This window comes from Tachysurus vachellii, chromosome 1 (assembly GCF_030014155.1).
Source record: "Tachysurus vachellii isolate PV-2020 chromosome 1, HZAU_Pvac_v1, whole genome shotgun sequence".
NCBI lineage: Eukaryota > Metazoa > Chordata > Actinopteri > Siluriformes > Bagridae > Tachysurus > Tachysurus vachellii.
Genome location: NC_083460.1, coordinates 23,255,243 through 23,271,705, shown reverse-complemented (window position 1 = coordinate 23,271,705; position 16,463 = coordinate 23,255,243). Strand labels below are relative to the sequence as shown.

The window sequence follows — 16,463 nt, the reverse complement described above, 5'->3', positions numbered from 1 at the left end:
TATCTGCTTAACTCACTTTGTTCTAGAGTAGTGTGATTTGAATTGTTACACTTTCATTGTAACTTTGAACAAATGTTTTAAACTCATGGTATCTTAAGTATGTAACTTAGTGAGCCAGCATTAATGTATTCAATGTTAGAGATTTAAGCACTTATGTACGTCGCTCTGGATAAGGGCGTCTGCCAAATGCTGTAAATGTAAATGTAAATGTATTTAGCTTGCAAAACATCGATGCAGGCTAAATATAATGTAACGTAACGTTTGCAACCCCCTGTAAAAAGCTTTATATGGGGAAAAGCATGTCATGAATTTAACCTATTTCCCAGTAAAACCACAGACTTAGCAGCACTTGCCTTGCTGCACCTCTACTGTATCTAACACCAAGGTCAAACGCACCAGCTTCCTGCAGCTCCTTCAACATAATCACCATACAGTAAAAAGATAGAAGCTTAAAAAAGACGAAAAGTTGTGCAGTGCAAGAAACGGAAGATCATCTCTAGTATTCTCACAGCCTTTAATTCATTCATTCACACTCAGTAAGCTGTTTGAAGAAAACACTAAAATCCCACATGAAGTTTCATGAAGTGTTCAATATGCAGCTGCACAAATCTTTAAAATGACCAAAACTCTGGCGGAATCTTGTTTGGACTGCGTTAAAAAAGAATTACAAAAACCTCTATAATCGCATACAGAAAAAAGAAATCACATTGAACTGTTACTCTAAAGCTTTAGAGAAGAATTTACATGCTCTTTATTAAACATTTGTGTATAACTTCCCGGCAGTCAGACACGTTAGTTTTAACCGATGGTGGAGCCTTTTTCCTCGATTCAGACAAAAGCAAACACCTACAAATGAATTCTGAAAGCTTTATGAAGAAGAACCAACAGTGAATACTTGTGCAAAAAAAAACATTCAACAGAATTATAGCTGTAAATTAAATATTCTGGAAAAAAATATTACGCTTATACACTATAATTTATTCCTTACAAGGCCATCGAGTGACAATGACAGACTGAGGCAAACGAGTGACAAAAACAGTAGGTCTTGCCATCCGTGTTCTTTTTATATATATAAAAAATCAAATATACATAATCCTTCTACCCAACTATACTACAAGTACTATATGCTACTTAAAATGGATTTGACCGTAATTGAAATCATTTCACTTATTCATCATCTCTTGAGGCAGTCCCTCAGAGGCTAAAACATTCAGCTACACATGATATTTTGCAAAGAACACATCTTTCTCATGATCATGTGTAGAAACATTTCCAAAACACAACTGAACATGCGTTCCGAAGAAAGATTCCTTATAGTGTTTTAAAAAGAAAAAACAAAAACATGACTATTGTCTTTATTTACGATGAGAATGAATGTATACAACGCACTGAGGAATAATCTGGCAACCCAAATGTACTGAAGACTGTCGTGGTGAAGATTGTAAAATTGCACTGCAGCTTTCTACCAAAGAAGTGCACCTATTCAGCTATAGATTGGAATGTTATAGATATATTCAGTTATCTATAACATCAATTTCATTCAGCATTGCATACAGTTCACTCACTCAAAACAGCCATTTAAAAAAAAATAATAAAATAAAACCCTTGCCCGCTAAAGTCCGAAACATAAACAACACAAATGAGCCTAATTCCTATGGGTCCGTATAATGATTTGTACTGGCGCGCAAATACTGATGACCAAGAAAGTACCGAGCACGTCAAGAGCATGCCTTTAACAGGCATTACACATTCAAAATCTCCATGATATGCCTCATCCAGAACCTCTACAAAAATAAATACATGAAAATATTTACAAATAGAAGCACTATTCCAAATTATCCGAATATAGGAAATTGTCTTCTATGGACAATCATAATGCATGTTGTCCCAGTGTGTACAATTAGAATGTCTGAGGCATTGAAGGAGAGAAGGGGAGAAAAAAAAAAAGAAAGAAAAAAAGAAAAAAAAAAGAGCAGCCATAACACCTTCAATTCATACACAAAACAATAATAGTGAACATTATGATGTTTAGCCCACAAATGTATTCCACCCAGGCTGATTTGCACCCTCAATTAGTGAGGTTTTTTTTTTGTAAACTACTGAAAAAAAATAATAAAATAAAAATTTGAGTGAAATAAATACGAGGATCTGGCACAGAAAAAGCAAGTTCCGTACTAAATACGGTGTCCTTTTACAGTTAAAACAGGTTGATTTATCAGTTTGTCCACTTAGACGACGTATTGGTTGGAGGTGTAGTTCATTGTGTAGGTTTGCCTGCTGTACTGAAAGTGGTCGCTGAGCATGTTGGTCCGGCCATACTGAAATTCTGAGCCTTGTTTCGAGGACACCGAACCGTTAGACTGAGGCGCGTCAAATGAAACCAAGTCCTGTGAAGCAACTGGCAGCAATTTCTTCTTTGCTTCTTGGCTGGTGTCATATTTCGCCTGTCAGACAACATAGAGCAAAGATAACGGAGTTAAAGAATCGTTTTTACATTCACACATTTCTAATTCCATTCTAATAAAATCTCAACAACAGACTCTTTTGACCCTGAGGACATTTTAATATTCCCATATGAAATATAATCTTATATAGAAGGTCGTCCTAGAAGGAAACCTGCTCCTGTCTGCAATGGTTCAAGCCCCAGAATTGCCAACCTGCTACTGTCGGGCCGTCTAGGCTCTAAACCCTCTCCTCTGACCACAGCTTCCTAACAAGCTAGCATATACAAAGGAGATCGTTTAACTATACTGTAATTCTGACATGACAAAGACATTATTGTTCTTTTTCTGGGGCAGAGGCTCATCTTCCAGCATTACAATAACCATACAATGACAGAGCCTAATGCCCAAGGGTTTGGAATGGCCTGTTCAGGGCCAGACCTCAATCAAATTGGGAATCTCTGACAAAAAAAAAAAAAGTATCTGGCATAAAAAGTGCTATTCATCAACTGTTTAAAAAAAAATCCACTGAAGTCCATTTCCAGTCTAAAATGTAAAAGTACAACATGGGACAAATACTTATATAAGGCTTTGTATCCGTGGGATAATTTTTAAACTTTATTTTTAGGCTTGAAATCTTGACACCTAGGAATCTTACCTTGTTGTACAGAAAGACACCAAGGATGGCAGTCATCATCCCCAAGATGTTGGACATGTTGACAGGGTTTCTCAGCATCAGTAGTGATATGCTGATTACCATTATCCTCTTCGTAGCGTTAGCAACCGCGTAGCTGAGGGGACTGACTAGGTTCAACACACTAAAGGCAATCATGTTCTGCGCAAAGTTGCAGAAACCACTCAGGATGAGCAGCACAATTGTTCCGCTCCAGTTGGAAACCTCTGACTATGCGATTTAAAAAAAAAAAAAAGAAAAAGAGAAGGAGAGGAAAGACTGTTATAAAAATCATAATAGAAATATTACAATGCTGATTTATACAAATATTACAGTGAACTTAATTTCATCCCTCGGGGATTATAAACCATTTGTTTTAATCACAGGGGCAGGTGTAGAAATAGACAAGAGAAGGGAAATAAAATGCTTGGGGTTGTTTTCACATTTCTTCTCCAAACAAAATTCATTGCCATCAGTATGGTAGTAATAATATTTAATTCCACAGTGCAGTTAAATCAAATCTGATTGTTCAGAAGGTGTAAATTCTGAAAGAAATGATTTCATGGAATTACATTTTACATGTTATTCTCTAATAAATAAATAAACAAATAAACAAATAAACAAATAAATAAATGAATAAAGGTTATAGTTGTTGGCAAATTGCTTAGGGTAAAAAGATCCCCTTAGATATTACTATGATAGGAAACTTGAGGTACACTTATACTTTACTATGTTGTGCACATCCCTGTATAAATATTTCTTATTTCTTAATTTATTTAAAACACAGTATTTGAAACTATATAATGAAACTGTTCATTTCAGTCAAAAGCAAGGAACATACCACATACTCTATTATATACAAACAGTTTAGGTGACAAATAAAATATTCAATCAAATTAATTATTCTTAATATCTGGTTTATCACAAAGGACAATTGTCCACAACAGGCTGTTTAATGTCATCTACTTACAAAGTCTCCATCCACCAGAAATGAAGACAGGTCAACTAAAATCCAAGTGGGCAGCATGAACAAAACTGCATTGAAGCCAAGAGTGTTGAGCAGATGGAGGTGGTGTATCCTCGTGTCACGCAAAACCTAAGACATGCATACAGCGTGTGTTTACTAGGATGCAGCTTTTAATGTAGTAAAACACATAGTACTTTACATTTAAGCAAGATTAAATCTAAAACGTTTCAAATTTTCAAAGATCACAAGTATGAAGCATTACATATACATCTGAATGTGTAGTATTTATTCATCTCTCACAAGACTAGTTGACTTCAAACAAAATACAATACACAATACTAAAGTACTTAGTGCTCATAGAAAGACACACAAATACATTTACAGCATTATCTGGAGCGACTTACTTTATCTCGTTTTTATACAACTGAGCAGTTGAGGGTTAAGAGCCCACCAGTGGCAGCTTGGTGGCCCCGGGATTCGAACTCACAACTTTCCGATTGGTAGCCCGACACCTTAACCACTAGTCTACCACACGCAAATACTAGCCAACTACCACGGCACTGACTGATCAAATAACAGACTACTTTTTTGAGTAGCTTACCTTTTTTGAGAATATGTTTTGCAAAGAGAAGCAAAGCGTCGCCGCCAGAGCACTGACTAATCCCGACACATCGAACGAAAGCTCAGTCACTGTGGCCAATAGGACACCACCTATGATTGGTATGAGAGAGACGTAGACCTACAAAAGACAAACAGGTCTTAAGCTGCTGAACACAATAACTGAAAAATGCACAATACAATACAACCTAAGGTCATGGTAGAAAAAATAAACACTGAACATTGTTATGAGTTTAACAAAGCTGGGCTTGATGCAACAGGGAAGTAAATTCCACCAAATGACATGGAATACAATGATTGAAACAGCTTTAAACACACACACACACACACACACATACATACATACATACATATATATGTATGTGTGTGCGCATGTATGTATGTATGGATGTATAAAGATATATATTTAAATCTTGCCTTTGTGGTTTGCTTCTCCTTCATAATTATCCGTGATAAGAGCACGACCCATATTGGCATGGTGGCTTTTACTGTACAAAAAGAGAAAGAAGTTATTTCTACACAAGTTTTAGAAATTGTGAAATTCTTGTGATGCAATCTGACAGTAAAGAAGTAAAGAAAGTTCAGGTTTATTATTACAACACTAGTTTATTTATTTAGTTTATAAACCTAGTTACAAACACAAACAGTGCTAATGTCTTGCAGATGTGTTAATAACAGCTGGAGTCTGATGATGTGCTTTAACACCTTCCTCTACCTGGGCAGGTAAACGGTGTTTAAACTCGGATATGGCTGTTTATTTAACGCTCAGAGACAAAAACAAACAAAACAAAAACAGACCTCGACGTTTTAGCTACGTTTCAAAACCGGAAATAAAAAAAAAAGAAACCTGTTTAGCACACGAGCTAATTGTAGCTATGTGGCTCTGGTGGTGTATTTCTGCCAGCTGTTCGTTTACAAACATACAGTTTTCAATAGTTAAATAAAAACCAAGCGAGTCCTGATGATGATGATGATAATAATAATAATGACAATAAAAATAATCTACTCCTAGTGTCATTTTCATTCAATCTTAAGACATTTACTTAAGTAGTAACAGCCTCCGTGTGACGTCACGATAGCAACATGCTAACTAACTTAGCTAGTGCGCTCGAGACAAACATGAAGAAACACGTAAATAAAACGTGACACTTACCGGTGTGAGCGTAGGACACTGGAACTTTCCATATACTGAAGTGAGCCGACACAGAAGAGAAATATTTACCGAACGCTAAAGGCAGGATGTACCAGCGGTAATATGTGGCCGGTAGCTCACATTTCGGGACGCCCCAAGCGCGCAGTAACGGCGGCAGAAACAGCACGATAGAAAAGATGTGGAAAAGCGACACGGTGACTGGGTACGGGAAGCCGTTCAGGATGATTTTATTGATGACGTTGCCGCCTGAGCTGACCGCGTACCAGCATGTACAAAGGAGCGCGATCCGAACCGCCTCCTTCGCAGGCGGACGCTCGACCGCCGCCATCTTCCTCTCCGAGTGTCGGTATGAGGCGCTGCTGCTGCTGCGAGGAGCTTCCTGCGTACAGCTCTAACCTCCTAAAGCAAGCGAAGGAGGGGCGGAGGTGGCGAGATGGGGGGGTGGCGAAAGGAGGGGTGGAGAGGGGGAGAGAGGATTAGCGGAGAGAGGGAGAGGGAGAGGGGAGGGGCGGAGAGAGGGAGAGGGAGAGGGAGAGGGAGAGGGGAGGGGCGGGGAGAGGGAGAGGGAGAGGGGAGGGGCGGGGAGAGGGGAGGGGCGGGGAGAGGGAGAGGGGAGGGGCGGGGAGAGGGAGAGGGGAGGGGCGGAGAGAGGGAGAGAGAAAGAGAGGAGGGGTGGAGAAAGGGGCGGAGAGGGAGAGGAGAGGAGGGAAGGGAGAGAGAAATAGAAAGAGTATGAGAGAGACAGAGAGAGAAAGAGACAAATAGAAAGAGTATGAGAGAGAGAGAGAGAGAGAGAGAGAGGAGGGGTGGACAGACAGATAGACAGATAGATAGATAGATGGGGGCTGCCTTCAACGCTGTCATCTCCTTATATATTATTTTGGTATACATGATTTTAGACAGTATAATTTTCTTAGATAATATATTTTCTTGCCTCCCACAAAATAAACACCAACATTCATTCATAGTACTGTCTGGTGACACCAGTTTATTTAGTTATCCTGCCAGATTAATAGAGAGAAGGATGCTACAGATACCGCTCTGTTGAAAATGGTTCCCTAAACTTAGGGATTCAGTGTTCTGCTTACTTCCAGAGATTGTTGAAAACTGTTGCGTGCACAACGAAATTTAGTTTCGTCAGATTTCACGCACGCTGCGTTAGATTCCAACATCATTTATTCATTCATTTTAAGTAGCCACTTTATATTATTTGGAGTCATGTACGTTGAAGGTAAACAAGTGTCCATAGTACGCTGTTGTCAGGCAAACCGTATCACGGGCGTATAAACGCTAAACCACGTGGTAATGATACTGAACGAATACAAACAGCAGCCAAAGCGCTTTGGTCAATAAAGGATACGAACTTTACGTTGCCTTTAAGAATACTTAATCATTTAATAAAGATTACAGACTACAAGTGCGTATTGTATTTCATGGCACGCCCTTTGTCACGGTGCACGCATACAAACACACACCCCTCCATTGTTAGTCTTATTTTTTTTTATTTCCTTTTATCAAAAACAAGCAGAACAAAATGTTATAAATAGATAAAAAATATTATAAAGGAGTTATTAACATATCTGGGATGGGAGTAAAGACCACGTGAGATCCAGAACAATTTTATTCTTATTATAGAAGAGTTTTTAGTCAATACAAACATAGGGAAGAATATCAAGTTTACTTCCATCTCCATACATGTCTAGAGATATGCATTGGGTCCAGCCGTACCACTGGCCTTGGCTGTCGTAACAGCCGTTAACCCCAGGCCAGTGCTTATTGTTTATTTTGTCTACGTCGTCTGTTGTGACGTCTCGGTTTATTCCTGGCAAATTAGTTTCTGTAACGTTTTGCACCTGGACGTACGTTTTACTGGCCTCCCTCATGTTGTCTTCCTCACATTTCAAGTACTCGTTCATAAAAAAGTGCGCCCCTGGGACTTGATTCCCGGACGTTTTTAACAGATTGTTTTGGAGGTTTAGGTAATATTTGACAATTTCATTTTGTGACATATCTTTCCAGTTCATCTTGTGCAAAGCGCTGGGTGGAGATGCAGAAGGGCTTTGCTTCACGTTCACCGATTCGTTAACATCCGCCGCTGGATTGTGTTGCTCTTCGCTCTGATTCACCGCTGAAGGTCTAATTTGTAACGTGAGGGGATCAAAGGTTAATTTACGATTTTTTACTCGAGCGGGTTTACACGCGTCGTCCGACGAACGTCCTTCCACATTGATGGCGTAGTCTCTCGACTGAGGCTTCCTCCTCTTGCCCTCTGAGGTTTTGATATCTTTTTCTGGTTCCACATTGGTAACCTCGCTGAGTAAACCTGGCTGAAGCCGTGCTAAGCCTTTAGACTTGTTTTGCAGGTTATTCATTTGTTCAAGCGTCCTCTCGCTGTTTAGGAGCGATTCCTTCTCTAGGTGTGACAGGTCCTTTGATTGATAACACTCTGTGTGCACACCCTGAACGGAAGAGTGCAACGGCAGTGCAGGCTCGGATTCAGAGGCAGAAAACGACGTTGGCTGCTTGCTTGGTACCGACTGCTTTACGGATCTAGGACTCAGGTTGGTGTAGTGACTGTGGGATTTGTGCTTTACTTTCTCATCAGCTATTAAGTCTCTTTGTCCCTGCTGTTGTAATACTGATTTTCTGAGGATTGTAGAAGCAGCAGTTTCTTTGTTGAGTTCAGGAGAACTAAATTGAGTTTTTATAGCACAGGTGTGTATCTGAAGATCATCTGGACCATCACTGCTTCCACTGGCTGTTGACAGTGCAGATCTTTTTGTGCCCTTTAATGTTGCTACGTTCTTTTCCACTTTTTGCTTACCTGTGTGTTTAATAGGGAAGAATTTCTCAGTACTTAAAGTGTGGATACTGTGCAAAACTGGCATCTTGTCATTATCTGTTGCAGTCTGAGGAGATCTAGATACAGGCAATGACTGTGACCGGTTGGATCCCACAAAAGTGCTTGAAAGGTCCTTTGGCAGTACTTCAGGTTGCTGTGGGTCAATCAGTTTCTGCCAGTTCCGCAGGAGTTTTTTTGCACGCTTTGCCAGATCCTCATCTCTGGTCTTCTTCCTCAAGTCATTGATCATCTTCCCAAGCCGTGTTTCCTTTAACAACAAAACACAAACTCAGTTGAGCCAAAATCAATGATGTGGTGGTGCAATGCAGCCAGTTACCACCACCGAAATGTTCTTCTATTACAGTAAAGTGTTCCTCTGTTCTTCTATTACAGTAAAGTGTTAATTCTTCTCATCACGTGCTTATCATCAGCTATAAACTCAAAAGAAGCCACTCTCTTATTTTCCACCTCATTTACAAAGTGCAAACATCTAAGACTGAGACCTAAATGTTAACGTATTACAATGACCTGTGATTTAAATTCAAGTTAGAACTAAACAAATCCTTCAGATTCGAAAATCCAACAAGACCTAAAACACTCCTCACCTCAAGTGCTTCCTTTGTGATGGGGAACTTCTCTAGGATGGAAATCACATCCAATACAGCCACCATATTGCTGATCTGTTAAAAGACACACCAAGGTTAATGTTTAAACAATCTTTGTTTATCATGCACATTTATTATCATTTATTACTCAGGATACAGTCATGTGAAAAAAAGGAAACCCTATGAAAGCCTGTATTTTATGGACATTTTATCTTTATTTTGACAATTGGGGAAGATTCAAGTAATATGACTAAACAAATAAATCCAAATAATAAAGAACAAACAAATAAAGAAAAAATGTTCTTTTTTCTGTAAAATGTCATTTTAAAAATAAATCTTAAAATGAACAGAATGAAGTCTACAGTGTCCTGCCTCAATGACTATCGTCCCGTCGCACTCACACCCATAGTTATGACGTGCATCGAGAAGCTCGTCATGAGACACATCAAGACCTAGCTACCACCCTCACTGGACCCCCTACAGTTTGCGTATCGTCCAAACCGCTCCACAGTTGATGCCATTGCTACAGCCCTTCACTTAGCCCTCACCCATCTGGACAATAAAGACACTTACTGTATGTACGAATGCTGTTCATAGACTTTAGTTCAGCATTCAATACAATCATCCCTCAGCACCTGATTGGGAAGCTGAGCCTGCTGAGACTGAACACCTCCCTCTGCAACTGGATCCTGGACTTCCTGACTGGGAGACCTCAGTCAGTTCGGATCAGGAACAGCATCTCCAGCACCACCACACTGAACACTGGAGCCCCTCAGGGCTGTGTGCTCAGTGCTCAGCTGTTCACCTTGCTGACTCACGACTGTGCAGCAATGCACAAATCGAATCATATTATCAAGTTCGCCGATGACACAACCGTGGTGGGTCTCATCAACAAGAGCGACGAGTCAGCATACAGGGAGGAGATGCAACAACTAACTGCCTGGTGTAGAGCCAACAACCTATCTCTGAATGTGGATAAAACTAAAGAGATGGTTGTGGACTTCAGGAGAGCACAGAGCGACTACTCTCCGCTGAACATCGACGGATCATCTGTAGAGATCATCAAGAGCACCAAATTTCTTGGTGTTCATCTAGCGGAGTACCTCACCTGGTCACTCAACACCAGCGCCATCACCAAGAAAGCCCAGCAGTGTCTCTACTTCCTACGAAGGCTGAGAAAGGCACATCTCCCTCCCCCCATCCTGACCATGTTCTACAGAGGTACCATCGAGAGCATCCTGAGCAGCTGCATCACTGTCTGGTTTGGGAACTGTACAATCTCGGATCACAAGACCCTGCAACGGATAGTGAGGACAGCGGAGACGATTATTGGGGTCTCTCTTCCCTCCATCATGGACACTTACACCACATGCTGCATCCGCAAAGCCAACTGCATTGTGGATGACCCCACACACCCATTCGAGGCATTCGGGCCCTCACGACCAGACTGTGTAATAGTTTCTTCCCACAAGCCATCAGACTTCTCAATAACTGAACTGAACTGTACTGAGCACAACATACACACACATCATCTGTATGGACTGCACAGACCCACACAAAACACACACACGGACACATCAAACTCTTTACATGCTACTTACAATCCATCAAACTGTTTACATGCTGTTTTGCACAAACTGTCCAACATTTCAGCCCTTTTGCACATACTATACAATATTTCAGTCATTTTCTGTCTTTTGCACAATTCTATATATTGACCTGCTCCTAAGAAACTGTGTTCATTCTAATGTTACTGCATGAAATATTGTTTGAACATTCAGTATTCACATACTGTACAGTATTTACACTGGTCGGTCGGCGCTGTCTATGTTTACTGTTTATTGTCCTTTATGTATTGTATTTTTTTGTACTTTTTGTATTGTCTTGTAACTTTTTGTCTGCACTGTCTTTTGTCCTGCACTGTCTTGTTTGTCTTGTCCTGCACTGTTTGCACCAGGTTGCACAGTTGCACTTTATGTGGCTAAGACTACTTACAAGTCCTTAGCCCTGTCTTTGTTTTTATGTAGCACCATGATCCTGGAGAAACGTTGTCTCATTTCGCTGTGTATTGCAACAGCTATATATGATTGAAATGACAATAAAAGCTTCTTGACTTGACTTAAGAATGACTTACAGGTGTAATACATCAGGTGCAAATTATTAGAACATACTGAGTTACAGAACATTTTGAAGGAGGCTTGTCTTATTTAATTGTCAAAGTGAGAGTTATCATCGTCGATGTCAAAGTGCATGAATCTATAATCAGAAAGAGACTGAACCACTTTGCTGTCTAAGAAAAACATGAAGGAAAGACTAGCTTTCCAAAGAACACAGAGACAAAGGCCAAGACATGTGGAATAATTCCCCTTTTACAGATGAGTCTAAAGTTGATTGAGTCTATTGAGATCCTGTGTGGTGATTTGAAACGGACTGCGTGTGCAATAAACCCCTCAAACGTCACACAGCTGAAAGAATTTTGCATTGAGGAGTGGAGGAAACTTTCTTACAGTCGATGCCAGAAACTGGTAGATGGCCACAAGAAACGTCTCACTGAGGTTATTTCAGCCAAAGGAGGAAACACTTAGCTATTAGGTTTTTTTTAGCGTGTTCTAACTTTTTCCTCAGTTGAAACTCATTTTTGTTGATTTCTTTAGTTTAATAAGTGACAAATTTTTTTGTTGTTGTTGTTTACATTCAATTACATCACTTTCATCTACAGGTACAAATTAAAACACAATTAGAAACTGACATTTAATAATAAAGAACTGAACTTTACAGTGATAAATAAATAAAGGCAAATAAATGACTTACAGCAGAAGTCCAATTACTATGTAAACAATAATCAAGTCTAACTCTGACTGTAAGTAGAAAAGATCTATTTGTAGACTATACTGAAGAAGTATAGTTCAGTCTTTTTATTTCCATTGATTGTATGGATCTGCATGTTCCATGGTCATCAAATCAACTGACTCTAGACCAAAAAACTGGTTAGAGCTGGAGACCTTTAAATACAAAATAAATTTCACAAACTCTCAACCAACACCATGCAACCTATCAAAAATTAGACTCGATATCTAAAATGTGTACGGTAATATTTGATATTTATTCATTTTAGCAGGCATTTTTATCCAACACAACATACAACTTAGGAAATACAAGCAAAGTGTTATATCAAGGAAAATACAAATAGCGTTATAAGATTTTTTTATTGAGTATCTATTTGTCTGTCAGAGTTTACCGGTAAGTTAAACTTTTTAACCTGCCTAAGTTCTCGCATATGACCCCACTGCTGCGATCCATCCACTGGCTTCCGGTAGCTGCACACATAAAGATTCAAAACACAGATGCTTCATCTCAGGGAGTTTTTCCTTGCCGCCGTCACCTCCGGCTTGCTCATTAGGGATAGACATATAGTATCTTAAATTTTAAGTTAATTTTTTTCCATTAATTTTAAACTTTAATTGTATATATTCACTTATTTATTTTTCTTCTTATTTTTTTTTTCTTCTTCTTCTTCTTCTTCTTCTTATTATATTTATTTCTCTCTCTTCTGTTTCCATACTTCTGTAAAGCTGCTTTGAGACAATGGGAAATTTTTAAAAGCGCTATACAAATAAATTGAATTGAATTTGAATTGATGCTTAGCCAAAAATGGACCAGTTCTCTCTTACCTCAAAGCCCTCATCACTCCTCACATTGCTCTACCAGCACTGCTCCACTAGTTCCACCATCTCTCAGGGTAAGAGGTAAGTATACTACAAGACTCTTTTCTGTTCTGGCACCGAGGTGGTGGAAAGAACTTCCTCTAGGGGTCCGGACTGCTGAGTCACGGCGGTTGAAGGCCTACTTATTCATGAAACACTTCAACTATCACTTCCTTCTGTCTGTTGCATATATGTTTATTAAAACCAAAAAAAAAAAAGAAAAAAAAAACTGGAACAATGTTTTTAGACTCATGGTATCTTGCGCATGTAACCTAGTGAACCAGAGTTAACGTATCCAATGATAGAGACTCTAGATAAGGACGTCTGCCAAATGCCGTAAACGTAAATATAAATGCAAGTTAATTGTTCATCCTCACAGGCAGGTCTTTAGTCGTGTTTGGAATACAGTGATGGACTCTGCTGTCCATTTTAAGGTTGAAAGTTCAGGGAGGCACTGAGGGACAGTCAGTTTCAAGGCCTTGTTAAAACAGACGTTTTTTTTTTTTTTTTTTTCTGACTTGTTATATATTGAGCTTTTCATTCCTAGAATTTAAACCAATAAAGAACACATTAAACTTATGAATTATTGAACGTTTGTATTTTTGTTTAAGTATTATCTTGAACACACTGGTTCTCAAAGTGAGGTCTGTGTATTATTTCTTTATATTTTTACAATGGCACAAACCACAAATCTGAATGTCTTTAGGATGTTTTATTAGATTCAGTTTTTACACAAAATAAAGACTAAGTTGCCATTGTTCACAAACCCCTGGAGTTCTCTAAATATAAACCACTGGTCTCTTTGTTTACACACGTAACTTCTACTACCATCTCTTTTTTGCAAAAAAAAAACAAACAAACAACTTGCCAATTATAAACTTTTAAAAGTAGTCCTTGCCTTGACAGATACAAAAATCTCAACCCAAAGTAAAAATTGTGTGTGTTTTCTCTGTATTATATTTATCGGATTCTTTATGAATCTGACGACATCTGGTCTCAGATGTGAAAACTGAAGCGACCTCGTCCTATTTGAATGAACTCAAATGTGCACCTGCAAGCAATCGTCTAAAACGGTTTCAAGTTTCTGTTCAAAAATGCAAATTCATACATTCCAGTAATTATTCTATTTGTGTGTGAAGTACGCAAAAGCTCATCTCGGACCTAATCTGACAGAGTAGACTAAATCTACTATTAAATCTACACAATGCAGATAATTAGTTACGTGCTTTTTTTTTTAAATAATGAAGAATTTTGAAAGCATCAAAAAACAATTTAACTTTGTGTTAATCCTCCAGTTTTTTTCTCTATTTAAATTTATTAAACTTGGCAGCCTTAAGTCTTATAAGAATCTTATAAGAAGGTGCTGACTGGTATTTAGTTTTTATACATTTGTTTCTACCTGTGGAATTTATTCCTACATTTGTGGTTTATAAAATATTGTACAAACAAACCTGTCGAGTTACACATTCATTTGGTTGCTTGTTTGTTTATGTTTGTTCTCCAGCACACTGGTTCTTAACACAAGCCCCAGGGACATTGGTGTAATTTAGCCAGGAGTTCCCTGTGATTTCTTTATAATATTACACTGGCCAAAACCACAATTTAACGCGTTTTGACTGGTTGCTTGAATGAAATGGGTTAAAAAACATGTTCTGTTGGTGGAACAACAAGCTCTATAGAGCCAAAAAACAGAATCTGGCAGAATCTTATTGTACACATATAAACAAAAAAGCCTGATATGTGTATACGAATTACACTTGTAAAATGATTCTGTACTAAGGGGCTTTATGCAGTTTATTCAACAGAAAAGCCAAAAAAGGTAGAGATCCACATCTAAACAAAATCTGGGACCTTTCAGGAACAGGTGTATTTATAACGAGGTCACGTGATACTTTAATTTTACACACACTGTGGAATTATTTGGTAACTTTTTATTTATTTATTTATTTTTGATAAAATTATTGACATTGATTTATTGACAGTTATTATGTACTATATATGTATATATATATTATTTAAATTAATTATGTGATAGCACATAAAATAAAATACAATAAAATAAAAAATTAAATAAATAAAAAATACAAACACAGTTAATGGCTATTTCAGTTCCAGGCTGTAATACCACAAAATGTGGAAAAAGTTCAAGGGGTGCGAATACTTATGCGAAGCTCTGTAAATGGAAATAAATAAATATTAAATACAGAACAACGAGAACACAAACTATTATATGAGGTGTTAAAACGATACCACTGCTTTTTTCCCCCGCCCATATTCAGGCACCTCAATAGAGGCGTCATAACGGTTGACCCGGAAGTGCTAGCTGAGCTGTTGCTAAAAGTATGAGGTAAACATTCTGCAAATATTTTATTATATTTTTAAGCGATTTTATTTTAAACGAAACTGGAGCAAATTAAAAATAAATAAATAGAAAAATAAAGTAAACATTGTGTATAAGTGAGCACGTAACTTACGTTGCAGTGCGCGTCAGTCGCCTCAAGCAGCCGGTCTCTGATTTGCTGAGCGGTTTCCGTTAACGACGCCGTTGTCATGGTCATACAGTCAGATCTGACACGCGCACTAAAGCCGAATCTACAGCTGATTACATGCGCTGTGAGAGATTTAACGTTGTACGGTCCATCGCTGAATACATGTTTCGTATCATTAAATAACAGGAAAGTTGTTTAAGTTAACAAAAGAACGTTTCACCTCGTTATGAAGCTCGTCTCTGTGTCTCTGTCTCTCTGTCAGCTGCCGAGGCTAAACCAATGGCTATAAACCCAGCCCCCGTGGCATGATGGGTAATTTCAGGCGGTATCCCAAATCGCTTTCTAGTGCACTTCAGTACGCGGCATGTACTATTACGTAGGTCTACGTCTGAAATGCACTTAAACCTCGAGTGCAACTGTATTTGGGCTACAGCCCCAAAAAAAAACACATTTACTCTAGAAATAGAAACGTCCCTCGGCTACAGACCAAAGCGTCTCAGGGTTTCACAGACTGTAACAAATCTAAATGTTTATTTAAAGCCATAAATGTGTCACAATGTATGACTAATAAATCAAGTGAAATTTATGGAATATGCAAAAATAGTAGCAATAAATAAAATAACAAATCAGTATATGTTGATGTACTTAATCTATTATTATTTTTTTTCTTGGCAGATGCTCTGTTCCACTTAGGTTTAAGTTTAAAAGTAATTCGATCATTATATTTGAAATTCGAGGCATTTTATCAATACTAGTTTTTTAGTCGCTTTACATTTTTATGCCTCTCCTACACCGAGCATGCGCAGTAGACTAAGATTTAATAAGTTTTTTAAGACGTTTTGCGTTTCGCTACCAGCTCAAAGAAATCCATGTTAGTGATTGTGAAATGCTGCATATATGTTCCCTCTATACAGTTTCATGTGGTTAAAACGTTTGGATTTAAAAAAGCGACAACAAACTAAAAAACCTAG

At 38.4% G+C, this 16,463-nt stretch overlaps 2 protein-coding genes across 2 annotated transcripts; both read right to left on the bottom strand.

Moving 5' to 3' along the window:
* Positions 1-727: 727 nt before the first annotated feature.
* On the bottom strand, positions 728-6,260 carry slc35e1 (solute carrier family 35 member E1). The gene is made up of 6 exons (XM_060878008.1): positions 5,853-6,260; positions 5,117-5,187; positions 4,683-4,820; positions 4,085-4,210; positions 3,100-3,345; positions 728-2,444 (listed from the first exon to the last, which is right to left on the bottom strand). The coding sequence occupies exons 1-6, from the start codon at positions 6,178-6,180 to the stop codon at positions 2,229-2,231; spliced, it is 1,125 nt and encodes a 374-aa protein (XP_060733991.1). The 5' UTR covers positions 6,181-6,260; the 3' UTR covers positions 728-2,228.
* A 1,195-nt stretch (positions 6,261-7,455) lies between these two features.
* Positions 7,456-15,868, bottom strand: LOC132851248 (mediator of RNA polymerase II transcription subunit 26-like). Its single transcript, XM_060877970.1, has 3 exons — positions 15,478-15,868; positions 9,300-9,374; positions 7,456-8,962 (listed from the first exon to the last, which is right to left on the bottom strand). Exons 1-3 carry the CDS (start codon positions 15,559-15,561, stop codon positions 7,496-7,498), a joined length of 1,626 nt encoding a protein of 541 aa, XP_060733953.1. The 5' UTR covers positions 15,562-15,868; the 3' UTR covers positions 7,456-7,495.
* Between the last annotated feature and the right edge of the window lie 595 nt (positions 15,869-16,463).

Excerpts from the sequence above, each read along its gene's own strand:
- slc35e1 (XM_060878008.1), bottom strand. The coding sequence starts at position 6,180 with ATGGCGGCGGTCGAGCGTCCGCCTGCGAAGGAGGCGGTTCGGATCGCG. Across the intron at positions 4,821-5,116 it reads AGGAGAAGCAAACCACAAAG|GTCTACGTCTCTCTCATACC; the intron begins GCAAGATTTAAA and ends TGTCTTTTGTAG. Across the intron at positions 3,346-4,084 it reads TTCTGGTGGATGGAGACTTT|TCAGAGGTTTCCAACTGGAG; the intron begins GTAAGTAGATGA and ends TAAATCGCATAG.
- LOC132851248 (XM_060877970.1), bottom strand. The coding sequence starts at position 15,561 with ATGACCATGACAACGGCGTCGTTAACGGAAACCGCTCAGCAAATCAGA. Across the intron at positions 9,375-15,477 it reads CGACTGACGCGCACTGCAAC|ATCAGCAATATGGTGGCTGT; the intron begins GTAAGTTACGTG and ends GTCTTTTAACAG. Across the intron at positions 8,963-9,299 it reads TCACAAAGGAAGCACTTGAG|GAAACACGGCTTGGGAAGAT; the intron begins GTGAGGAGTGTT and ends TTGTTGTTAAAG.